General features: G+C 36.2%; 1 protein-coding gene across 2 annotated transcripts in view; it reads left to right on the top strand.

Annotated features, from left to right (window-relative positions):
* DMD (dystrophin) overlaps positions 1-27,926 on the top strand; it is a 922,027-nt gene that overhangs the window by 517,426 nt on the left and 376,675 nt on the right. For both annotated transcript variants that reach the window (XM_050904429.1, XM_050904437.1), the window contains exon 43: positions 6,358-6,522. In XM_050904429.1, the coding sequence (XP_050760386.1) occupies positions 6,358-6,522 (165 nt within the window). The remainder of the gene's footprint in view (positions 1-6,357; positions 6,523-27,926) is intronic.

Genomic DNA, 27,926 nt, shown 5'->3' with positions numbered 1-27,926 from the left:
CAAAGATAAAGAAAAGAAAATTGTGGACTAGATTATTTAGCAGAGATTTAAGGTGGAGGGTCTTGTGCTCAAAAAGTGCCCTTGACAAAGGAGAATCACTGAGATAGTAGAGAGCAGAATGATTGACAATTAGTTATAAATATTAAATATAAAAAGCATACAGATATTCAGAAGACTGTGATATATACAATCATATTACCATGCAAGAAAAACAAAACAAATCATTGGGGTAAGGGATATGTTTATTTGCTTTTTAAAAAGCTAGACAGTCAGATGAAGCAGAAAATTGTTTGGTGCATTGGATTTGTGGACTCCTTTAGTCTTCTGCATCAATGGGAAAAAAAAAAGATTTTTTTAATAAAAGTGAAACTTGAGAATATTACAAATACACTGTTAAGAAGTATTTAAAAAAAAAAAAAAGCCAAAAACCACATGCCAAGGTCAGACCCTGAGAGGCTTGTAAGGAAACATGAAACACTAGCTACACAGCAAATAAAAATCTTCTGTACATATTTTTACTAGCGTGCTTTCATCTTCCTTTAATAATACAGTCTTTACTCCAACTTTGTCAGAGACACTATGGCTCATAAATATTCATCGTTTTAAAGAAATTATGTAGATTTTGTTTTAAAGTCAATATTGAGTTTGTTAATGAAAATGGCTCAGTTAATTAACTAAATGGCATCCTAAACCAAACTTATATGAAACTCTTTCTTACACTGATTGTTTTTCATGAAGAAATGATGCATAAAAATTAACTTATCCTCCTTCTATTTTAAATCATTCTTTTGTACATGCTCTAGGGATGGTGATTTTAAGCAGATAAAACTTTCTGAACAGTGGCTGTAAGAATTGCTATTTTATGCAATCATCTTACTAGTGTGATGGAAGTGTCAGTTGTGATTTATCAATAAGTCTGGATTGGAGCTTGCGTTTAATAGTTGTTATGACTTTAGTTATTTCTTTATTATCCAACCCCTGGCTTGGACAACATAAAAACCTGCTTTCAGTCCAGTTATGCTGTGGGCTGATTGCAGTATAGTCATCTGTCTCCTTTTTTCCTAATATTTGTATTTTTGCAGAAATAAAATAGTAAAGCAGAAGCTGTTGCTTGTTTTACATTTAGTAAGGAAAGCAATTCATACAAAAAGCTATACATTCTTCATTTTTCTGTATGCCAGCAATTGTGAATTTTTTTCAAACCTGACACTACCAGTTATCCTATATTAGAAGCCCGCTTTCATAAAGTGCTTTGTATATCAGAGGGACTCTCCTAAGCCAGGAGTACAAGAAAAACATTGTTAATAGTCTTCACAGATACCCCACAACATACTTTTGCTCATATTCATTGCAGTTTATTATAATTTATCATATTATGCATATCAAGAAAGTTAAATTTTAATCCACTGTCAGATTCATCAAAACAAGATCCTTTTATAAGTGCTGCTCTGTTATTGAGAGGTTGGTGAGACAGCTAGCAAGAGAAAGGGATACCTTATCTAATATTGGGAAAAAAACTCCAAATTTCCACTGCTGTTAAAATGTTGGAATTTGGGATTTCTTTTCTCTCCACTCACCATTAGGAAAATTCTCCATATTCTTTTTTGACAAATGACATGTTGGGGAGATGCATCTTCTCATCTATATTCCCAAGCAGCTGGGTAATAATTATCTTCTTTTTGGTGGTTTCAGGTAAGTAGGAAATGACCTTGACATTAACTTGTGAGAGAGAAGGGAAATATTCAAAATCAGGCATTGGTTACTTGAAATATAATGTATGCAAGTCATTTCACTGGCTTTCCTTACTTTTATCAGGTGGCAGCTGCTGATAATGGTAGTGATGCCTTACTAGTAATATAATTTATCAAGTTCATTCATTTGCAATAACGTTTCTGACCTCTGCAAAACTATTCCCCATTGTTCGTTCTTTCTTACTTACTGCCTCTATTTAATTAGTTTCAACTTTTTCATTTTGAGCATTGTTCCTGAGTTACAGGATTGAGCTGTAACTCCACAACTATTATTTTAATTGATACTTCTTTAACTGAATCTGCTTTCTGGATATTCACAAGGAATTAAACAGAACAGGGACACAGAATACGATTTTACATCAGGTGATGTACTTTATACAACTTCTTCCTCCCTTTATACTTATTATTATCATAGGAATTGGTACTCCTTTCCATCTGCTCAGCTCTAATTCATCCCATAGTACATGCACATAACTATGTGTGTAGACTGAAAAATAACTATCTAAAGCTAAAGTAGGAAATAGCAGTGGAAAACTGGAGCATGTCAAATGATCAAGGAGATCCATACTGCCAAGCTGAGCATATGCATCGTTTTGCACCAAAGTAATCAGACTGGGGTGGGGATGGAAAGGACATAATAGTGTATCATTTAGGCTTCTTGTGAAGGCAGATCATCCAAGACATGAGGTTCAGATGGAATAGAAACAAGCAAGTAATTTTAAAATTCATAAGGAGAAGAAATGAAAATATTTAGATAAAGATCTAGACTTTGAAAATATGCAATTATTCAAATTTCACAGAGTATTCTCATGTTTTGAGAGATGTTATCATTTCTATGCTGGTAATTTATTTGTGGGTTTTCTAGTATTTTAATGAAAAGAGCAAAAATTGGAATACATAAAATTAAATAAGTGAGAAATGGTCTGATAGTTTAAGATTAGAATAAAATTAAGTATTGTGAAGACCAGTGTCAGTTGGTAAAATTAGGCTCTTCTACTGTTTCCCAATTTAGAGCTTAAATCTTTTCTATTATTCTGTTACTAAGCTTCAAATTAATCTAACTTAATTAACACTTGAACTAAAGTACAAAATTTTAGATGCATCACATGCTTTGAGATTAATGTTTTGACACATATCATTGAAATTATATAGTCCTTTGATGTTGAAATCAGAATTTTTTCTTTGAAGGAATAATCCATACTTTTGTTGTCCTTTGCACTTGCAAATTTGTTTTTTTCCTTTGGTTGCAAATCAAGGTATGTTTTCAATGTTGATCTGCTGCCAAATAAGGCAAAGTTGAAAATATTTAATTTGTACACAAAGGGCTAAGCTGGATTTTTAGAAAGATGTTCCAATTGAAGTTGTCCTTTCTTCAATTTTTTCTTTTGCACCCTGTCTTCCTTGCCAGCCTATAACACTCCTTAAATCAAGGAGTGTTCAGTCTTAGGCAGATCTGGGGGGAAAGCATCTCATGTTTGCCCTGTTTTTACTCTTCTGCAGGTGTTGCCTTATGGCCACTGTTCCTATTAGTCTTCCCCCTTAGAAAAGGACATCAGCCCTCCTCTGATAAAACCTAACAGTCTTTCTTAAATAGGAGGGAAAGAGATAAGATACCAAAGGGGAGGAAACTGAGTAGACAGCAGATGGTTACCCTGAGACAACAAATGAATAAAAGGAGGATGGGGGAAGAAGGGGGCGAAAGCAAAAACGTAGAAAAGAGAATTGGAGTGGGACACTAGCCATTGCTCACTCATCCCTGGAGGCATCCAAGAACTCGTAGAGAGAGCCCAGAGACAGCAGGGCAGTGGGATGGCTGTAGGTCCCACCAGCATCAGAATCCCACCTCAGGGGTGGAACTCCTGGAGCTGTGAATAACAAGCTTGAAAGACTGTGAGTAAAAAGGTAGGGAAGATTCTGGAGGGCCCCATCTCCTTGTGTACTCCTCTGCCACAGAAAGGGCATAAATCTGGACACCCAGTCATCATGTCCATGTCCATTACTCCACAGAGGTTTTCCCAAATTATGTTCCTGGTGAGCTGCAGAATTAGCTCAGGAAACAAGCTGTCCCCCAAGAGACAGTCTGTAGCAGTACCTTGGCTTGATAGGCGGACTTGTAATTACCTTAAACTCATCAAGTTCTAATTTGATTAGCCAGCTTGACAGTTTGATGCCAGAGCTTAAAAAAAAAAAAAAAAGGCAAGCAAAGGAAATCCCTGAGATCTAGAATCTGAGAATTTGATTCCCACACAGTGGCATGCAACACGTTACCTGGATCTTACAAGGTTATGCCTTGTTAAATGCTTATCTGTGCTTATCTGTAACCCTAACCTGAGTTTATTTATTTACTATTGTTCTTTTTAACTCTGTGGTAAAAGTAGATGACATTAAATTTTTGTATGTAATGAACTGATTCATATTGACCTAGATTTTTATTTTTACATTAAAAATATCACAATCCTATGTTTGTGCTATAGTTTTAGAGCAGGAGCCAACTTGTAAGAAGAGGCTGCATTTACTTATATCACAATTTACCTCTTACTATAGGTGGGATTTATTTTGCTTTCTTTTCTTGTGTGATTATTTTTGAAAACAGTAGGTTGAAGTACAGTTTGTCACCAAAACCTAATCTTTCATCTTCTGCTTTTCTGGATTGAATACACCTTAGTATATAACTGGTTACTTCCCCCCCCCCCCCCCCAAAAAAAAAAACTCTACAAATTTTTCTTTCTCTGTCTTGTGATAGACCTAATATGCTTGATTAATGTTGATTGGAAGCAGATTAATTTAGATTGCAGATCTTCGAAAGTCAGCTTGGATTTTTATCTGCCTATGGCTACCTATTTATTTTCAGTAGCATTTCTGTGGAACTTGTTTACACTAGTATTAAAGCTACTAAACATTAGAGATTAACATTCAAAAATTGTAAGAAAGATGAAACTAATCTTCTGTGAAATTAGGCCAAGGTCTGCATAGATATTGAGTTAGCACATAAGGGAAATGAATGCATTTTTAATTGTTTTCTTTCATATCTTGCCATTCTGGAAAAGAAGAGTTTTTATTATATTTAACAAGATTAGGAAGATAGAAAAAGTAATTTGACTCATGGGTCAGTTTTTATTAAATAGGGTATTATGGGGTGACTATAGTGAACAATGGAGATAATATATGGCAAATCAACTTCTTGAATTACAAATATCACTTAAGTACGGTCTAATAAATCATATGCAGAATATATGTAGAGGGGTTATTTTAGTACCAACGAATCAGTATTTTCAAACCAAATTTGTAAAGAAATATATGTGTTATGAGACAGTTGCGTTCTTCCCATTCTCTCAGGTGGTGGGTGGTTGGTTTTGTTTGGTGTTTGGTTTGGTTTGTTGTTTGGTTTTTTTAGTAACCTTCATTGCTATCATGTTTCTGATGGATTTAGATTTATTGCCTTCTGGAAAATACCATCATTAGGGATTAGAAGTTAGTACACAGCAGTAATACTTCTGTAGCTGGGCAATATGATAGCAAGGCTTCCATTAATGCTTGTTAACTTTACAGGGAATTTATATTTTATTGTGTGTATCAGAAACCTCATGTTTTGCTACTTTTCAGAGGGTCACTTTAGTAAAAACGTGCTTAAAAACAACGTTGGGAAACCTCATTTTTCTTGATATGGAAAACTAACCCTACTTCTTGGCTGATTTTAATAATTAACTGCCGTTGTTTCTTATCTCTGCCCCGGCCCTATATTTGCTGTTGTGAATTTTTTTTTTTTAAAGTACAGATGGTTTCTCCCCTAGTATATGTTTGCAATGTTGCCCATTATGTAGTATAGTGACACCTCACCTCTCTAGCTATAGAAAACAATCTGGGAAGGACAGCATGGAGCTTCGTGTTGGCTTATTTATTTCCAACCTGTTCCTGTATTTACTCCAAGTGCTTCAGTGCTGTTGGATTTGAACTATGCCATTCACTGATTCTTAATTCCTAATATTGTTGGCACAGAAGAATGTGCTTACTTAAAAATCTGACTGCTTTGAATGCAAATCAGAGAACCAAGTAGCCCGATCAGTATTGGAAGATATATTGCTTCATTATTTTTCTTCACTGTATGCGTCTGCTCATGCATATTTGGACTCAACTGGCAACTCTAAACATCTTGTAAGAAAACACATGCTTTAAATATCTATATTCAAGAGGTCAAGAAAGGTTAGATATCATTCAAACAATCAATTTCATATTTTCACTATTGCTTTTCCTGATTAAAAATTTACCTTTAAAACAGTTTCATATATTGAGGTAACAAAGTTTTTACCAAACAAATGAGAAGCCTGATGCTGGGGTTTGGGTTTTGGGGTTGGGGGGGGGAGGGGGGTGTTTTTTTGGTTTTGGTTTGTTGTTTGTTTTTTTTTTTAGGAAAGAATGTGTTTTGACTGGCTTACAAGATATCTACCATAATAATTTGATTGGTGGGTCTACTCTTTCCTTCCCTTCTTCCTACCAGTGTACAAATCTTGCATTTTAACATTTTATATAAGTGTATATGTGTGTAGTGTTAAATTGCTTTATATTACTTTTTTCCCACCAAAAAACTGGCTTCTGGTATTTTTTTCAGGTGTCCAAAGATCTTCCAGAGAAACAAAAAGAAATAGAGATTCTGCTAAAGGATTTCATCGAACTTGATGAACAACTAAATCAGGTGATATTGTGGGTAACGCCTGTCAAGAACCAGCTAGAGCTTTATAACAAAGTGGGTCAGCCAGGAGCTTTTGATATTAAGGTAAATTTTCTTCCATTTTAAAAAGCATCAGGATATTTAGTGGTCAAAAAGTCAGTTGCAGCATTAGCTGTATAGTTTGTATTAACAATATAGCTTTGAGACAGAAGTCAGCAATAGTCCCCAGAAGTTCAAAGTTCTATGAATTAAGGAAAACGTTTATTCTTTTCCATTAAATGGTTTCTAGTGATAGGGCAGTTTAGAACCAATGTTTCCAAGGTGAAATTTAAATACAATCTATTATTTTTGCCATATCATATACATGAAACCATAGCCCCAAAGGTTGATAAATCGAATTTTAATACAAAGCGAACTAAAATTCAGAATATCAGTGTTGGACCATTTAAGCTATTTCATTCAAGTTAATATGACTGCATGAAAATCAGAATAGTTAGGGCCATATCATGATTCTCAGATTGCAAAGAAAGATATCTAACTGCACAGGTAACATGCTAGTAATCAATAAAGCTGATTGTCTAGTAATTGTGAGCAAAATATTTGTAATCTGATCCCTGATATGTATTTAGGTATAAAAAAAGTGCCTGTATATGGGTTGGGTGAGGCCAGAGAAATTAAGGATGAAAAAAACCTGATTAGAATCAACTGGCCTGCCGGGTGTATACTTAGACCTGTTGGCCTTGCATTTTGTCTTTGCATATATAAGCTTATCTTCACATAAACTGGGGAAATATTTAAAATACAATAGCTTATTGAAATCCATGAAATTTCTTTGGTTTATAGTAGTTGAGCATGTTGTTCACCTAGATAAAGATTGAACAGAAGACACTGAGTTTTGTATTGATTTTGATGATGCAATTTTCAGTGAAAAAAGAAAAAACTGTATTTAAAACTTTTCTTGCCTTGCATGAAATGGAATAATACCTGCTTCTGAAGATGTGTGGTTTTGCTGAGCATATTTATTAAATTCACTTTAACTTAGTTTCTTTTAAGGAACTGTTTTAATGCCAAAACACTTTTTATGTCATACAATCACGTTATATAAAACAGTGAATCTCAAGTCCTGTTGCAGTTCTATAATTGACAGAATGAGTTCAGCAATGACATTCATTCCTTTTTTAAAAGATAAAATTAGTGTAGCTCTTTGCAAATGTCTGTATATATACTGAATGAGTGATGGAATTTTGCTTTCATGAAAATTATCCTTATTTCCTGTATTTTAACAAAAATTTTTAGATGATTCATCCATTTTTTTTTCTTATATTTTTCCATTCTGTTTCCTTTATTTCTGGAATGATTTCACCATTAAAGTTTATATAAAATAAAAGCAGGGCTAAATTGCTACAAATTATAAGAGTATTGCTTTTCATACGCTTGTGAAAGAAATGTTCTGCTTGGCTCTTTCAGTCCTCTTATGGTGATGTGACAGGAATATTTCTGAAATACTGTTGAAAGAATAGAAAAAAAAATTTTAAAAATCTGTAGTCCTGAAGTGGTGGGATGAAATCATGTATGTCTAGAGAGGTGGGGGAACAATGAAGAGCTCCAACGAAAGGCAAATAAACTTTCTCTCTGTGGAAGACCTTACCATATTTCTTTCATGGATAAATTTAGATCACTTAGATTTAAAGCTTGACCAGTTTTGATTATAGATGAAACAGCTAGTTGTTTATACTATTGTAAGAGCTGTAAGCATATGAAGCGTGTTAGCTTTTATCTGCATGCTATCTATCTGGATTGCCTTTAAAAAACATAGGTTTAACATCTTAAAATGTTGTTGACTAATGATTTACCCGGACTGTAATTTTCTTCAAGGAGAGAATCTCTTACATTAAAGACTCTATATTAAATATCTCTGAAGACAAATGAGATTCTTATAACTTTTTAAAGGTTAAGAATAAGCATAGTAAGAGTTTTGAGACTGTTAATCATGACAAAACACACAGCAAAAATGAGCAGATGTAATCCAGGAAAGCAGCCTATTCATGATAATATTCAGTTTTATACTCAACTTCAAATGCACATTTCAGACCCATGCTAACATGCTGTCCTATGTTGGGTCAAGCATGTGCATACACATGCTCTGGAATAATTGTTGACATGATTATGTTTATGTGTATTTTTAAATTACTATCCTGTATAGCTAATGCTACCTTTAAAAAAAGTAAGGACATCTGCATGATTACCTATGGAAAGGATGTATTCAACAAAGTCTTTTGCTCTGGTATTCCCAAATACTGTATAAATATTCAGCATTTGTTCTACTACCATTTTAATTCCTTTACCAATGTCTCAAGAACATTGAATTATCTTCTGTAGGATTTAGTAACTCCTTTTTTCAGAAACAAGTGTGACTCTGATGATCACCTAGTAGAACGAAAAGGTTATTGTTAATATTCTTAGAAAAGAGATGGGATGAGAAATTTTACAAAGAATCTTTTTGGATATTCTAAGAACCTGGAAGGTAGGAAGAAGAGGTTTAAAAATGATAATCAAACTTGTGAATATAGCACTTGAGTGAAAAAGACCAGGTTCATGCAAGTCCTCAGGAAAACCAGACTATTTTTCTTATAGGATTTGACATAATGGCTTACAAATTTTAATTTTAATTTCAATTGGGACATCATCTTTTATGAAATTTTTGTCAATGTTCTTCATACTATTACTAAGCCTACAAGGTAATGTTCTTCTCCTTCCACCTCAGCCATTAAGTCCTCTCCTATCACTTTTGTTTTCTAAGTTATTTATTTGGGAAGAGTTCCGAAACTAATGTGAGTGGCAAAGATTTGGATATAGATTTTAAGTACCATAAGGATATTCACTTCTAAAAGCCACAAAATATTCAGTGTTAGAAATTTTCTGGCCTCAGAAGTAGGTGGAAACCAATGATGAGAAGAACAGGTGGGGTGGGATAAGTAGAAGAGAAAGAGGATGGGAATATGTGCTTGTTTTAAATGAATGCATAGGGTGTCTTTAATGAGTTAGCAATCTTACATTAAAATAATACGCCTGTTTTAAAGCAAGTTTCTTCCATTTTTACTCACCTGTAGCAAACTCCAGTTACAGAAATGTGTAGTAGCTGAAATTAAAACTTGATACATTAACCAAAATGCATCTAAAACACTAATTAGAATTATTCTGACAGAATTTTCCAAAATACAATGATTTATTTCTCTCAAAACTGTAGTAACCTTTACTTTTGGCATGCAGCTATAATCTGATAACTAACATCACAGTTTCCTCCATAAATCAAGGGATATAATAAATGCATGTCCTTATCAGATAATCTGATTTAAGCTTTTAAATTATATTTATCTATATAATATATGCATAATAAATACATAAAGGAGAATATCTGTGAATTTCACTTGCACAATTCATACTGATAACTTGCAATTTCTGTGAATTAATACTAATTTAAAAGCTCATACCTTTTTCCATTTGTGCAAAAATCAACTATTAAAAATAGGTGAGAAGTCTCTTAAATTTACACTTACTTAGAAAAAAGATGAAATAAAAGCACCAGCAGTGTTAACGTTTAACAGTGGCACAAAAGCAATTCTATGAGAGTAGCAAAGGTGCAACCAAAGGAGAAATTATTACATATTGTTACAGAGAGCTTCACAAAACAATAAGACTTTTAAGACCCAAATACATAATTGGGCTTGGTGACAGGCAGAGAGATTAAAATTCCTCCTATAGCTCTTAAGACTACATCTATATTAGTAAATAAAAAGTGGTCAGGACCATTTTTTGGCCTAGAGGTCAACTGATGCAGCACAGCTTACATCCTTTCAGCAACACTCTTACCCTCCAGAGAAGATAGTTGCATCCAAACTGCCTGTTGCTGCATCTGTGGCTCATGCTAATCCTTGACCATGCCTAGGCACTGTCTCAGACAGTGCAGTTTGGCCCATGCCGGAGGCAACGCTCCCAATTTAATGGTGTGGGCAGTCATGCTGCAGAGCTTGCGCATATGCCCTCTCCCTGTTTAGGTCATTACTCTTGGCATCACGTGAAAATTCAGGGAAGGATGCAAACTAGTTATATGAAAAGGAGAGGTTCAGTGTCACTGGCATCATTCATTTTCTGTGTCATTTGACTTAGTCATGCAGACCCTTTCTGCTTTCAGATCATAGCTCTATGGATCTGTATGATTGTGACCCAGGGTGCTGACTGTGTGCTTCCAGGTAACGTGAGGTTATGGACATGATAGCACTCGCTCTTGGGACCATTAATAATACTAAAACCTTTCATTTAGCAGTTTTTCAGTTCCTGAAGAGTGGTTTCTTATGCCTCTGCTCTTGTGCATACCCTTGCAATGCTGAATCCAGACTGGTACCACCATTGGCTGTGATTGGGTCCAACCAATGCTCTGCAGCCTACCTACATCCGGGATTTCAAAATCCCAAGTGGTGTGTTGCCCTTGCATTAGCACAGGATGACATAATGCATGTTATTGCCAAACGTGATATAATCACTTATTTAAGAAAAGGCTCTCTGTCTGTTCCCTCACATTTATTAACCCTTTATTAGAGAGGCATTTGCAGGTGAATAATTACATAGCATCATATCAGCCTCTTCCAGCCCTACAAAATGTTTCCAGATGCTTAATACCAGTTGTTTCCTAGACTTGTACCCAGAGTTCAGTACAAAAGTAGACAGCAGAACAGGCTCCTTTCTATTTCACTGTAATACAATTAGGAAACAGGAGATAAGAAGATGCAAACATAAAGAGATGGGACAAGTCCAGCATGTTCCTTGGTCACCCTTGTGGAGTAGGACCTTGTGGTGACCAAGGAAAGTGCTGGGGCACCTAGTAGTCCTACGATCTCTGGAATGCTTTGTGTCATTTGAGGCATTGGGCAACATCTTAGCTTTTAAGGTATATACATATTTCAGTTTAAAAAGCAGCAATAAGGTTAAGAAAAATGTAAACACTATGAAATTGTTGAAACAAAACTTTTTAAATATTCAGTCCCAAGAAATATATTGTAATTTATAACAGCATTTACTATAAAATACATTCCCTGCTGAATCGAAAATTTTGTTTTCTTTCACCCCATTCTGCTATCACAGCTCTACGCTTACTTTAAAGAATTACAGCGTGGCTCAGGAAACCCTAATATATTTTATGCCGATTTAATTTGTCTTCATAATTTTCCTGACCATAATTTAGAGGCTGCAGTGCCACAATTGGAACCCAGGCCTTCAGTTAGGCACCATAACTGTTAGCGGTGGTTTCCAAAATCCCAAGTAGGCTTTAATAACTCACTCATTTCTCACTTAATAAATGAGTGTAGAGAAAGAATTCTTTATTCCCAGGATTTAAAAAACATCTGTAGCAGTATTTGCTTCACTTATGTTGTTAATCCTTAATTACAGTTTTCTTCTATAAACAAAGATTTTTTTAAAAAATTAAAAAACTGTCCAAATAAATCAGCATTGAAATACATATTTGCAAGCTACCAATTTAAAATATTAGGATAGATCTTAGTTCTTTTTAAGTGTTGAATATTTTTTACCACATTGACATAATCTCCCTTCTTAATAATAGCATAATACAGACTGCTTCTGTGAAATACTTATGTATATGCACGGGGAAGGCATGAAATCTACATCTATAAGAATTTCTTGACTCTACTGCTGCTTGTGAACACGGGAACACTTCCAGGTTTGCAATGTACCTTCAATGTAGCTTCTCGTGCATCTAGAATATATTTCATATTGTGTCTTTTACAACTCTATGGACTTTTCTAGTTTTCCAAGCTAACAGTATGACTTCTCTGTGCATTCGCTCTTTGACCTGGAGTTATTCTCATTCTGATAGCTATTTTGCATGATTTAGTATTCATACTTCACAAATTTAGTCAGATGAAATCATCATGAATTTCCAATTTTACAAAATGATGCAAAGAAAATACTACAAAAATTGTCTGTATTATAACATAAAAAGAGATTGAAATACTTAACAGTACAGCTTTGTTTAGAGTACAGCTTCTGCCAGCGCTGGTGTCTAGGTTATTGGTGTTATAGCCATAGCCATTGGATATAGCCATGTCAGGAGACACCTTCAGTGTAGACATGTCAAAGTTCAGCTCTTACTATGTGCTTGTTTTTTACGTGCTGGTACTTTTTTTACCAGTACTTCTCTCAGTACTAGTGACTAGTGGCTAGAGTGAAGCCCATTTTCCTGGTCTTGCTTTCAGTTTATGTTGAACGACTTTATTTTTCTTAGCAGTTTATTCTTTCTTTGTCAATAAAAATCCACAGCTAAATATGTGCGTTTTGTAACTCCTGAGCATTCAAATTTAATGGTTTTGCTGGCTGTATTGCCACAGACCTTAGTCACATAAGTAAACCTGAATCCTAGGAAGTGATAGCTGCTTTTCAACTGTTAATGCAACCGTATTCTCCCAGTGCAAAGCTGGGGTCCTGCAGGATAACATGGATGATATAAGATATTGTCTCTCAGTGAGTGAATTTTCACGTAAGGAAGTTTTATTTAGCCTTTTCAGATCTGTCTAGATCCCGATTGAAACAGCACCAGCTCCACTTCTGCCTTGTTTGTTGGGCTCTCTGAGGGTAGCCTTGCTTCTTTCAAGTCTATGGCAGTTTCATAGTATTTTGAGATATATTTCCCATCGTACTTTGGCAGTTCTTTGGGCTAGAAATGTATGGGGAGGGGGATATCCATCTAACGGCAGCAGATACTAGACTAACACCAGAGCAAGCTGCGTAGCAGTTACTGAGGTGTGGGCATGCACAAACTTCTAATGGGATTGTCTCCACTTTCCTATTTAACCTAGACATCATTGATGAACATTCTGCCAACTATTCTTTTTGTAATAATAATATTTATTATTATTAATATAAACAAGAGGCCCTAAAAAAAGCCCTCATATACTGTTGGAATATTAAAATTTTATATGAAAGACCTGTTATACAGAAACAGTTACAGCTATTGCATGGTATATGATAACCCTGCAGCTGACTTCAAACAGACAACTATTTGTTGTCTGTCAGAGATGTGAGTAAAATTAGTATAGTCGGTTCGATATAAGGTCAGAAGATACTGCTCGGATCATCCAGTCAGACCTGCTCTATAAAGCAATTGTTTCAGTTTTCTGAGTTATTTCCTGCTTGAACTGCAGCACACCTTTCTCAAAACCAAACCAACCAAAACATGACTGGTTTCTAATTTCCAAGTATGGACAGTCATCCACATCTTGTGGTAAATTACTTCAACAGTTAAGTTAAAAACCTGCACTTTTTTCCTTGGTTGAGTTTGTTTAGCTTCACCTTTCTGTCACTGCTTTGTTTACCAAACTAGAGAGAGCTCCAATACTGCGTTAATAGACAGTAATCAAGTTTTCTTCTAAACTCTGTTTGTTAACCATCAGTACTGTTGTTCTAATACGGACAAGAAAGCGTATATAGAGTATCTAATTAGTATTAGTTCAAAAAGCAATTATCGTTGTGGTCAAAGCAATTATTTTTGTGGTCCTGATAATAATGTGGTTATCTTTAATCACAAGCTTATTTTAGCTAAGTCAGCTAATCAGAGTCTAAGTAGGTGGCAAATGTTGCTATTATGGAAGGTATAGCCGCTTCTGCATTGTCTCCTTAATGGAATACTTAAGAACATACATGAGCACTTTGAAATGTATTTATTCCGATCCAGCCATCCAAATTTAATATACTTAAACCTTTTAGGGGTACGTTATTCTGAACATGTGGATATAGACCTATACTTTACACTTTGAAACAGCTTTGCCTACGGCATCAGCAATCTGTGGAGCTCGGGAATTATGGCTAAAGGAAGTTGTGCAAGTATTGACCTTTATTTCTTCCTACTGACTGTTCTGCTGAGATTTGTTTACTTCACCTGCACAAAAAAGAATAAGGGGAATCCTGGAAGGGAGGGTAACAAGTGATGCTTCACTAGTTGTTTGGCAGCTAAAGAAAATATCTTCAGAAACTCTAACCAACTTTTTCTCTTGATTTCTCTCAATTTTCTTTTCCTCTAAATATTTATTTCCTTATAGTCCTGTTCAATCCCAATTCTATGCATGATAGGACCCCAAGTCATCAAGAATTTTGATTAGATATTCCCAGAACTTTTGCTTACAGGAAGAACCCCAGAAGGCTTCAAAGAACTGTTAGGTTCAGAAGTCAGGTTTCAGTCTAACAGAACTAGAATAACAGGGCTTTCTTAAATATATAAAAATCATAATGACTGTACAAGACAGACCAGAAGTAAAAGCTTTCCTATCACAACCTACCACAACTGCGACTAAGATAAAATTAACATTCCACGATCTGTTACAGTCAGATTGCACTTTTTAAATGTAGTCCATGTAACATTTGTGGAGTGCTAAGGCTTTAGAAACATACTTTAGGTGGGAGTTAAAGGGTTTTTTACAGTCAAAAAAAACCCCACTTATTTCCAATATGTACATGTGTGCATACACACATAGTAAGGAAGTTTTGTTGTGTTGTGACATAGTCAACAAGAAATCGTTAGCTAAAATAATTTTTAGAAACCCAAATGTGTAAAGAATGGAAAGTATATTGTCTAGTAAGGTAGAGATAAGAAAAGCTTACAAATAGGCTAGTGCTAATATGTTTTTAGTTGCTATTTTTTAGCTGTTACTACGGATTATTTGCTTTGGTATTTAGTGTTTGAAATCTGTGGGTCAGTATTTTTATAAAGTCAAGCATTCTAAGTCTTCTGAAAAATTGAAGTTTACATATTTCTCCAGTCCTGCTCGATTAGCATAATAAAACATGCTGATTTTTTTTTCTTTGCTCTCTAGAAGTGCAGTCCAGAGAAAACCACCTTAGTTAACCAAGAAAAGAAGTAGCTAGTACTTTTGATAGCTTTTATTACTAATATCAATCTTCAGTTAATGACACTTTCAAGTAAATGTTCACGCATAGAAAACATTCTAAGTTTCTGAGACAGTGGAATTTTATTTAGTGAATCCCTACATCAAAGACAAAATTTTGACATAGGATAAATGCTGCAGAATTAATTGAACAGTAACTTTTTAGTGGATAAAACAATCCCTGGAAAATATTCAAATCTTGCCAACAGTTTACGTCCTTTAATTCCAAGTTTTGACTAGTAGTAGTCCAGAAAACAAAGAATGTGAGAAAAACTAGAGTCAAACTTTCTGAACTTAGTAAGTATTGTGGTACTTTTGTGTTTTTTTAATCAGGTAGCATTGCTAAGATTAAGTGAAGTTAATATGCCATTTTTACAGAATTTAAATAAGTAAAAACCCATAATTTTACAAAGAAGCAGTGCTATCTCATAGAATCAAAGATCATTTTAAGTATGGGTTTTCTAGTTGTCTTTAGAGAAAATAAGTAGTACCAGCTTAGGTTTACATTGTTTATGCTTCATGTATGATGAGCTACCCTGTATTCATAAAAGACTCCAAGTAAACAGGTAATTAGCACCGCATATAATAAATATCAGTCTACTGAAATACTTTTCAAAGATTATTATTTAACTCAGTAGCCTTGTTCATTATTGAAAATACCACTAAATCATTCTAGATTATAATCTACAAAATTGTGTCAGTTTTAACACAGCCTGAGTAGTGCCAAACTGATGTCAGAAAGATAGATGTAGAAAAGAAAAAGCAAAAATCAAATTTATATGCATTTGTAGCATTTTTTTTTTACTGCCTATGTATTTCATCACAAGAATTTTTCTCTTTTAATCCTTGTTTCTTTTTCTTATGCATAAATTCTGCATAAGCAGTCTATTTCCTAAGCATTCACTTGCTGGTAGTCCTTGAAATAGAAAAAAATGTGGTGAATAACAAAATCAAACCAGTATTGGTAGGAACATTTTGAATCTATTGTCAAAAGCAGTAGTGTAGTATGTTGTGACTTCTGGGCTCTGCTTGTTTAACTACCATTAAGGTATCTGTAGTTATGTAATTGGAGTGTGGTTTTGCGATATGTGACCACAGAGTGAAATCTCTAGCTGTGGTGTGCCAGATCATTACCACCAGTACATACGGCTTTGAGCAATGGTTCAGAAACCCATATAGATGTACAAGCAAATTGCATAAAGGAAAAATGGGCTGGAAATGTTGCTTATGAATGGAACCTAAAAATGAAAATATGTTTACAGCCTAGTAACCTGAAAATACAAATTAGCACTTGTTAAGAAAATTGTAAGTAAATGCATATGTGTAATTTCTGTATTTAAACACCCAACAAAGTAATCTTGGAAATAATTTAATAAGGTGCATGTTAGCTCTGATTCCTGTACAGTAACTGTAGTGGAACAAAAAGCACTTCGGTGAGAGAATACTAAAAGTTGTCAGCTCATATTGCACAAAAATAATTAGGAAAACATTGTGTATCCCAACTTTCTTTTCTCAGTCTCCTATGAAAACTGCTTAAATACTGGATTTTTAAAAAAATTCCCGGGCTATCTCCTCCCAAGTGAATTTTAGGTTGAAAATATTTCTCCTGAGTTTCATTATGTGAGCTGAATTTAAGTAAGTTTTTAAAAGGAAATGCTAAAATGCATAACTTGCAGTATTTTGAAAAACAAACTCAAAAAAACCAAAGTATTTTAACCTTTTATTTACATGTTTGTCCAAAGAGCAAATATAGATAATTTCCAAAGAGAGTTATCTATTCATCCAAGGAATTAATATGGAGTTACAACGAGCATTTGTATAAGTAGAACTCAATGTTGGGCAGAGGCTGACATTTCATTTTCAGTCATTGTCTTTTCAAATTTGCCTGATTTTCCATTCAGTGCATATATGTATTATTCTGAGATTTATTAGCTTTTCTGCATAATCCTATGAAAACAAAGTCTCCTTACCAGAGGTGAGGAGCTAAAGACAGTAGAGAGCTTCAGCACAAATGCCTTTGGCCTGCTCTGGATCTCTGGAAAGTTGCAGATTCACTGGCTATATGTGCAAGACCTTGGTAGCAATTGGTCAGACGGACAGTGAGTGTCTGGTAAAAATCCTTTTTGATGGTATCTCTTTGTCTGAATTTCTCCCCTTGAGTTTTTCAACAGGGGCATGTGTTCTGCACTGTGGCTAACACTATCTGTTAGGCATACAGGTCTTGTGGTTGTAGTTCCATGGCTAAGGTTTTGTTAAATTCTGCATTTTAAGTGCTGTTTCACCTTCTGAATTATCTATTATATTCTCATAATCTGCACTTAGGTTTTGATTGTAGAATTAACCTTCTTAAGTTAGTCAAAGAATCCATTAACTACTTTGGGTCAAAGTGTATGTAAACCAGCATCTTTTCTCCTCTGCCTTTTTTTTTTTTTTTTTTTTTAAACAATGACAGCAGATGTAAAAAGTGTATAGAAAAATACTTATTAGTAAATGAAAATATAGATATTCACCCAACCTCATTCCATATTCCTCTATATTTTTCTGATTGAACGTACTGCACAGTGTAATAAATGGATACATTGAGCTAACAGTGCTTAGTTTTTTTCTTTTGCATTTCCAGAGTTTATTTTAATAATATGCATAATACACTGTATAAATTTATGTGGGGTTTATTTGCATTTAATACTTTACTTCCACAAATTCTTTGCCATTGCAATGATTTACTCTTTGGGATCAAATGGCCTGGGATGCTGAGTTTGATTCAAATTCCTCTGCTGTTAAAGGAGGAACTGGAGATGCTCTCTTCCAACCTGAACAGACAACCCTATCCTACATGTTCTATAAATGTCTGCTGATGGTGCTCCTTACCTCTGCAGGAATGCTCAGGATGTGTGGGATGGAAGGAAGGATGTGGGGAGAGGGCACGGAGGAGAGGAGGGGAGGTGTGCCTGCTCCTCCACCTCCTACCACCTAAAAGCCTTAGGAGTCAACATACCTCCTCTGGCCATAAGAGGAGGTTAAAGCTGCACTTCCTGGGAATTCCTCCAGGTCTTTGTCTCAGCACTGCCATTTTCCCTGGAAGACAGTTTTCCAGGGGGACTGAGACAGACGTAGGTGACTACAGATGATGAGGACACAGAGGGGATGAACAGAAATGCGACTTTCTGCGTTTTAAGGAATGGATGGAGAAATGACGCTCCGGACAGGGAATGAGCTGACAAAATGCAGAAATTCCTGTTTCTACTTCTAGCTCACTGAAATCCTGCTGACCCTTCCAAATCTTCTTCTCCAGACAATAATAAAAAACACTTTATGCTTTCCAGCCACCTTGCCTCCAAATCCTCTTGCAATCTCACCGGTCCTTTCTCCCTGCTTACTCAGTTTCCCAATCTTTTCCCTTTACTCCCTCCTTACCTTCTGGGTCATCACTCACCCCTCCTGTACTCCTCTATACTTGAGTCCTCTTTTCCAAGGTTTACACAACCTTGATTTTTGCCTATGCTGGTAAAGAAACTTCGAACTGCCTCTGGATGTAGTATTTATACCTGTTTACTGGCCATGGTGGTCACTTGCCATATATTTAAAATAGCATATTGTGTTCATTTTTGGCAGATGAAAATAGGCCATCCTTAAAAAATTAAACAACTCTTTATTCTTAAAAATAACTTGTATTTGGATTTTGTCCTTGATAAGCTTTGAATGACAATAGGAAAGCTGTCAACTCTTGTCAATCACTTCATTATATACTTGACAACCTCCAGTTAGAACATAAGAGAAGAGCATGGCTGAGGAGTAGCAAACCTAATTGCAGACAAATAAAAGAAAATTCACCCACACGAGAGAATGAAAGCACTGGACATTGCTGTATTTTTCCTTCCATCAGCCTTCATTTGTCAGTTTCTGCTTGACAAGCTAGGCCAGATAAGTCAGATTTTAACTCTTTATTGGTTCTTTTACCTTTTCATTTTGCTAACATCCTTTTAAATTAGTAGTTTTTATATGCAATAAGAAGTAGTATAGTTTGTCCACATGAGCACATAAGGTATACGTACCCCAGAGATTTATCTCACTGTATTCTGACATCTGTGTCTGATTTGGCAAAAGGTTGAACTGTGAAAACTTCTGATGATGAAATATTGTTTGATTATTTAAGCTATTCCTATTTTCAATGCATTATTAAGATCTGCAGTAAATGTCAATTTAATCAACTCATAAAACCTAGAGCTTGATATTCTGTGCATAAATCAATTATCGCTCTTTCCAGAAATCTTTTTATGTGACTTTGAGGAGCAACCTGCTCAATGTTGTCTTTGTGAGCTTTGAGTATTTAGATTTTAAACAGTCTGTATCCAAACCTCTTCTAAAAAAAATCTATTCCAAGTGCAAGAATATTAAATGATATTAGCTGCAAATGGATTGTGAAAATGTGGCAAAACTTTCCCAGTGAGTAATCCTTGTAAATTGTTTAATCTGTAACAGACTTTGCAGCCTTAAAGATGGATTGCAAACATATCTGTGTCCTAGTGTTTCAGGAGAGGAAAGATTTTTGAAAAGTGATCGAGTATTTGATGTGTGGTAATATTTTTCTAGGAAATAACGGATGACTAATAAATCAAGATGTGATTTCGTTGTTGAAAGCATAAGCTTTTTAGAAGTGTGTGTGGGTTGCTTGGAAGTTAGTGAAGTTGTACCTCAGCTTTGTCTTTTGGCGTCCTCCTTGTACTATTAATAACAGCTCAGGTACTGTTCAGAGTCCCAGAGAAAAGTGTGGTTAATATAAACGAGCAAATAAATATAGGAGGAAACTTACAGAAATGACAGAGCAGTTTACCAAGGCTCTAGTGAAGTCAATACCAAAACTATAGCTTGCTTCAGTGTAGTTAGGTTTTCAGAGATAGGATATTTCCTTTCCTATTCAGAAAAAACAGTTTTCTAACATTCTTACCAGTTGTGTTCTTTTTCACATGCTCTTTTCTTAACAGAAAACCTTCTTTCTCTTCAGAACACAATTCTTGAAAGCTCTTGGACATTCTTCTTGATAATAGCATGTTATTTATTAAACAGTAACTCCTCTTCTGTAAGATTATATATTTTGCTCTACTGATCACATACAATTTAAAGTACTGGAATCTGAAGAAGACCCCATACAAATGACCGCTTATATCTGCACAAGGTCCTATTAGCTTTGTCTTAATTTGCTTTGAATTGAATGCTATGTAGTAGATATTAGAGGCAGGGAATGTATATCTTCTCAGTTTTTTGTACATTGGTAAATATATGAGGTTTTGGTACCTGATGGATATTTTAATGTTTTATTTGATTGATATTAATTTGATTGATATTTGAGTAAAATTGATTTTTTTTTTGATTGATTCTTTCAAGTAAAAATAAAAATGTGTCTAAAAGAATCTTAGTTCCTTCTCACACTGAAGTTAGTAATAACATGGAAAACACTCAATCCTGTTGCAAATTTTGTGCTAAATTTCCAAGTAAATGTAGCTTTGAGATATTGGGCATAGTGCTGTAAAGCTTAACTCTTGTGAGATACTCTTGTAAAGAGAGTCAACCTGTTAGATATGACAAATTTTGCAGTGAAAGATGATTATCGGCGGGTGGGAATTCTTTCTAAACCATTGTTGTGGGTTAACCTTGGTAGGCAGCTCAGCCCCCCACAGCTGCTCCCTCACTCCCCCCCCCAGGGGGATGGGGGAGAGAATCAGAAGGGCAAAAGTGAGAAACTCGTGGGTTGAGAGAAAGACAGTTGAATTGGTAAAGCAAAGCTGCCCACACAAGCAAAGCAAAACAAGGAATTCATTCACCACTTCCCATCAGGAGGCAGGTGTTCAGCCATCTCCAGGAAAGCAGGGTTCCATCATGTGTAACGGTTACTTGGGAAGACAAACACCATCACTCCAAATGTCTCCCCCTTTCTTCTTCTTCCCCCAGCTTTATATGCTGAGCATGACATCATATGGTATGGAATATCCCTTTGGTCGGCTGGGGTCAGCTGTCCCGGCTGTGTCCCCTCCCAGCTTCTTGTGCACCCCCAGCCTACTCGCCGGCGGGGCGGTGTGAGAAACAGAGAAGGCCTTGACTCTGTGTAAGCACTGCTTAGCAATAGCTAAAACATCCCTGTGTTATCAACACTGTTTTCATCATAAATGCAAAACATAGTGCCATACGGGCTGCTGTGAAGAAAATTAACTTCATCTCGGCCATACCCAGTACATCCATGTAAATCTGTGCTGTGGCTGTTGTTTAACACTGGGCACTATTGAGTAGCATTTGCTTACTAGTTCTTTTCATTCCTTACTTTGTAATTAGATTTTTCTTCATTCAGAGTGAGATGAATGGGTGAGATTTTAAAAAGATGTACTTCTGATAACATATTTGCTTATGGAAATTTAAAAAAAAAGTGCCACCACCCAGAGTGTGGATATAACAGCCATTCGCAGTTGCAAACCAGGCAGTTGGAAATGAGCACACTGCGTATTTTCCAAACTATAAGAACGTAAATTCCATTTACTGAAATCTACCCCTGCTTCTGCTGCTGAAGCAACATACTGGAGCAGTCTTTACCATTTCTTCCAGTAATATATGTCACTGTAACTATTGGAAGACAAACTGCAGAAATATATCCTCATGAATATTCCTTTTATATGATGTATTAAAGACTAATACCAGAAGATGGGCATATCTGAAAACATGTTACAATCAACAAACTGATGTTAGAACAGTAATAGATTTTGATTTTGATTTTTTTTCTAATTTCCTTTTGTAGCCAGAAACTCTGCTGAAAATAATTCTTTATTTACTAAACTTGAAAAGAGGAGGAAAATTTGCATATAAGCCTTGACCTAAGAGAGAGAAGAATAAGCAACCAAGAATTAGATGGTAAAATAAATAAATGCCTCCCTCCCAAGTTAAATGATTTTTAATTCAGTTTATCGAATAGAACTGTCATTATTTGTGCAATGAGAGAAGAAATTCTGATTTCTTTTTTTCCTGTTTACAAGAAGAAATAAACAATTTTTATCACTCAATACTTTTATGATTATCACCAAATTTCACTTGCCAGTGAAGATGCTTATGGTGGTAGTCCATATCTGCTACTGTGTCAATCTAAGTAACTTTTCTTCCTTTTAAGCTGCTATCCTGCAGCATCTAAAAGAGCACATAACTAGGAGAGAGCTTGTAAAATTATTGGGACTTCCCTTATTTTCTCACAAGAACTTCTTATTATGTTTTTCTGCCAAATTTCCTTCTTCTGTGTCAGTTCTCCTGGGTTTGTTATTATGTATTTTATATTATGCACTGGAACTAAGACAGGATCTGCAGTCTAGGTGGAACAGGAGCAGCTGTTTCATCCTGTGTCCTGTCCAGCCTCAAAATAAAATATTCTGAATCATATCCAATCTGAAAGAATTCTTCTTACTGGGCCTTTTCACAATCCAACTGGATGATTAACTGTGCTTTATCGGTATATGACCACCATAGCCAAATTCTTTTCATATGCCATATCTGCAGGTCATGTCTTTACAGCTAATAATTTCATCTATCTTCAGTACCTCCAGGAAATTTCCTTTTCAGGACAGACAGCTGCAATGGATAGATACTGATTTCTCTCTGTGTGGGAAAAAATTACTATATTTGATCTCCTCTAGATGTACAGAGGAAGCTCACAAATTTCTGATAGCCAACAGGAAAATGTGCTTTGGAAAAAACATCCTTTCACTCTGCAAATTGGTGAGGATTGCTATTTCAGGCACTTTGTTTGCATGCGTTAAATTTTGGGACCTTCTTAGTTCCATTTCATGCAGAGGATTTCCTTTTTCTTTTTCTTTTCTTTCCTTCCTTTTTCCAGTACCAGGAATAAGAGATATTGCAGGGAGCAGAATGATGAAAAACACCACCAAGTCTTAATAGACACAGTGTCTGCGTATTTTACAAACTGCACAAAGGCTGCACTCATAGGTTTAGAAAGTAGTTATGAACTCTAAAATTGGATTGTTGCACTTTTAGAAAGAAGAGGTCCTTTGTGTAGTGCTCTTTTCCGTGAAATAATTGTTTCTCCTGTACAGTATCTCGAAAATTGTTCACATAGGTCAAGAGCTATAGTTGTATCAATTTTCCAGTCTCTCATTAAAATCAGATGACTGTCTTTTGCACACTTTAAAAAGCTGGATGAATCTCACAATATTCTTTTCCCCATTAAGATAGCTTCTAACACTGCCTTGGGTCTCACACATTTAAAAGGTCACTGGTTTAAGGTAATGGGGGAAAGAATGGTTATTTTATTTACTCATTAATATTGGCATCTTTAGAGGCAGGTGCATAAAATTGCTTGTCCACTAGTTACAGAATATTTTTAGCAATAAAGCAGTTTTACACTAAGCTTCTACCTAGGCCACTAATGGAATGGTCTTTAAATTAAATTACTTGTTGGTTGTGGTTTTTTTTCATAAAACCCTAAGACAGGAAAGTGAAGTTAAATTCTGTAACTTAGATGTTCACAGAGCTTTTACTTTCTATACAGAGATAAGTACAATATTCAGGAAGTTATCAAACCTTTCCATCTGTTATATAGAAAAGAACAGAGGTACAAGCTTGTCTTTCCTTGAGTTTTATCAAGATTGATTAAAGTCTTTATTCAGGAAGTTTAAATACTGGCAACTGCGTTTTTCCCCCGGTGGATTAGGTCCCACCTCAATATGGCCACAGAACTGTTAATAGCATGTCTTGGATGTATTCTAATAATATTGTATAAATATCTAAAATAAATACCGAGAATGCCATTGACTGTACTGTCTGACCTGCCATCAAGATCTGATGCTCACTGTGGTGTAGCTGAACTTTGATGTATTTTAATTAAGTCTCCCCTGACCATTCTTCTTTGTGGTGATTTAGCTTGTTAGTCTGCTCCATGAATGGGAATGTGCAGAGCTGGGTCAAAAGAAAAAATGAGGTCACTTATTTAGAACCAGAATTCTTGAAGATGGAAATATATTCACGTTTTCTATCCACTTCCCTTTCTTCACTTGTGAGGAAAAAATGAAGTACTCAGAACCTCACCATTTATTTATAGCTTTTTCCCCAAAATATCTGGGAATAGTAACCTGAAAGCTAGGCGTGACTATTTCAATGAACCTTGCTGGAACTTCTCATGTGCATGAATAAGAAAATCCACCTCAGAGGATTCTGGTTACAAGTTACACTGTCCCTTATCTGAAAGACAAGAAAAACATAATTAAATGTAATTTTGTGTTATCAAGTCAAATATATATGGGGATTTATATCTGATAATTTCAAAAAAGTATTTTTGAAATTAAAAGCCTCCAAATTATTTTAGATTTTAGATTTAGTATATTTGCTTGTTAAACATCACTGCCTCGTCTTGATCAGTAAAGTGAAGGGAAACTGCTTACTGCTTCTGTTTTCCTGTGAATAAATTCTCTTCTTTCATCTTCATTTCATGTACTGTCTTGATAAAAAGAGGTCATGACTTTTAAAACAACTCACCATATTAATTTAAGTTATATTTTTTTTATTTGAAGGTTGTAATGAAGTTTCCATTTTTGCATTGCACTTCACCATGAAGACACAGGTTTAATCACCCTGAGCTTCTCCTACTGTCCCTGCAGAAAATGTCCCATGGACATAATCTCATTGGGAAATCAATCCCAAAAGTTTTACCAGCGTTACCTGAGAAGGTGAATCAGTGCTTGTGATTCTTAATATAGACCAATACACAGTCTGAAACGCTGCAGATGATACTTTTATAGATAGTTGTCTGGGCCTCCTAGTGTATGTGCAGCATATGTCAAACAGCCTGTCTGTGTCTGCTAGGACAGTTACCGTCTCTTGAAATAACATATGCTAAGCCATCAAACTTTCTCTTCCATTGGCATACACATCAGAGGTTTAGTCAATATATTGGTTTCAGCTAGGGAATATGAATTTTGTAAGTTCTGAGCTATATCAACAGACTTTCATAGTCCAGATGGGGCTGTAGACAAGTCCCTGCCACTTTTTCAGCCTGTAAATTTGTTCAGCAGGTTGAACTGACATGTTGTTGGAAATGCAGAAGCCAATGTGGCTTATTCGGCAGTAGGCTTTCATCAGTTCAGATGCACCATTTTAACACCACTGAAAAATCATAGATGGTACGTCATGGAAAAAAGGTGGCCTCTGTTTGATTCTTGTTGTTTATACATGTTTGAGAAACAGCAGTTTCCAATGATGATGTATTTTAATTTGCCATATGTGTGAAAAGTTTAATTAGCATATTCATCACCCAGCCCAGAAGTAGCATTATGATTCCTTTCACAGGCAGTTCATAAATTGTGCAATTCCAGTAGAGTCAGCTCTGTCTCCCAGAGACAGTACTGCATCTGCCCTACAAGCGTCCTCCCACAGCGAGCAAAGCAAGTGTGGCAGAGGAGACAATGATCTCGAATCAGGAGTTTTAAAAAGTTATGGCTTTGGTACTCTCTAAAAACTGATGGACATGAGCATGGACAGCTCCTATTAGCTTTAGTAGTAGCCTGGCCTGTGCGATCAGGAGCAGAAGTCAGGCCCTGCTCTGGGAGTATGCTATTTTCCTGGATCCTGCACAGGCTAGATAATATCTGCGGTCTCTGTTGCAAGCGAACCATTGGAGGCCATGCTATGGTCGTTACCTTTTTGTTCTCTTTGGGAACTGAATGATGGAGCAGTATCTTGAAACTACTGTCTTGCCTGTCAACCCATATTAATAGGGTGTCACCTAGAAAATGGATTTGAAATTGTGGAAGCTTGCTCACTGGGCAGAATTCGGCAAGGGGCTATCCCATCAGGCAGAGTACTGGGCAAAGAGCTCCCTCAAAGTTACTGCAGCGATTTAATGTCAGGTGTGCACTTATTTAAAATCATTTTGTGATGTTTTTAGATGATGTTGGAATTAATGTGCGATAATCAAAAAGTAGTTGCTGCTCTAACAAATAAGATTTCTGTTAATTTCAGCGGTGTCCAAATGAATGACAAGATATTGAGAACCTCTTTTCCCCTTGGACTCTTATCTCTATTCTTATTTCCACATACATCTCAAATGAAGCATCATGCTATATTGGGTAGACTTGCACAATGCATTTCGGTTTAGGTCAAGGCCATTGATTATGAAAGATCAGACGACACAAGATTAGTTCATGTAACTCCAGAAAACTGTAGAGCAGCCAAATTTTGTTACAGCTGCAGGACTTGAGTTAGTAACTCCTGTTATGAATAGTGCTTTTAATTAGTCTAGAGTGCCTTCCCTAGCCAGGTTCTTCTGGGTTTGAATTTTCAATTCCTGGTGGTGGAACTTGACTCTTATTGTTAATGGCTGTTATTACAAACCTGGTCAGATCAAATACATGACAAAGCTTAAGAGAGCCTCCTGAAAGAGCCTCTGCTTTTCCTCAAGTCTAGACAATATTAAGGGGAGGTAGTGAAGATGACCTGGGAGGAACCAGTAAGTGCTCAGGTTTGGTCCATCTTTGTTACAGCTGCTGGGGCCCTGCAGGGCCAGCGGCTCCCTGTGGGCCAGGGCCGTAGGAGGGCTCCCCTTGAGGGGCCTTCAGGGCAGGGCCTGGCAGCCTGGGCCCATCCCGTTGCCCAGCCGGGAGGCACCAGGGCAGCCCCAGCCCTGGGCATCGGGCACCTCCCTGGGGACTGGGATGCGGGCCCGGCTGAGCGGCGCCCATGGCAAGGTAGGGCAGGGCTGTGGGGAGCTGGAGACCAGCCCTGCTGCGGCATCGCTGGGGCAGGGGCTGATGGCCCCCGGGGGGACTGACATGGGGTCCTGGGCCATGGGCCGGGTGAGGGGAGCCAGGGGGTGGGGCTAGGCAGGGGCAGTCAAGGCTGGGGGTGCCCTCAGGGCCCGGGACTGTGTTAGGTGCCCTCCTAGAGTGTACCTTCCATGCTCTATAAACCAATTTGTGTGCTCCCAGACCAGTCCATGGTGGAAACCAAAGTCCAGTGAGTGGGGAAGATTGAGAGATCCACTTCAAAGGCACATCCATGCTGCAGGTTAAACCAGCAGTGTAGGTGCACCCATAGTGATCTTGATATTCTTGGACTCTGCAGGGAGTTGTAACGTGTTTTTCCTGCTACAGAATTTTTTATGATACCTGGTGCTGTTATAAAATAACAGAAGTATTTGAGACGTGTAGAATAACACAACACAAAATATTGGCAAAATACTGCAGATGGCTTAGTTTAAAAAAAAACTACACAACTAAAAAAACAAATATTAAAATGCCTATTTTTCATCAAGATAGACAGAAAATTACCTTCTTCGTTAACACTCCTTGATGACTATTTTTTCTTTATACGATGAGAAGGGAAGTAAAAAGCTAACCTAGTACTGAAACAGAAAGAAAATAGGACTTTAATGAGGGTTTGATCAACAGGTTAATGAACTCCCACCCCTCCAATATCCCAGTTTTGTTGTGCATTGCTTTTCAGTGCTTATTCTCTATGAATCCTTACAGTTATATCTCATTAATATTGAAATGCATAATAAAAAGCAATTAAATGCAA

Source organism: Gymnogyps californianus, chromosome 1 (assembly GCF_018139145.2).
Source record: "Gymnogyps californianus isolate 813 chromosome 1, ASM1813914v2, whole genome shotgun sequence".
NCBI classification, from domain to species: domain Eukaryota; kingdom Metazoa; phylum Chordata; class Aves; order Accipitriformes; family Cathartidae; genus Gymnogyps; species Gymnogyps californianus.
The sequence above is the reverse complement of the archived record's forward strand: the minus strand, read 5'-3'. Positions and strand labels throughout refer to the sequence as shown.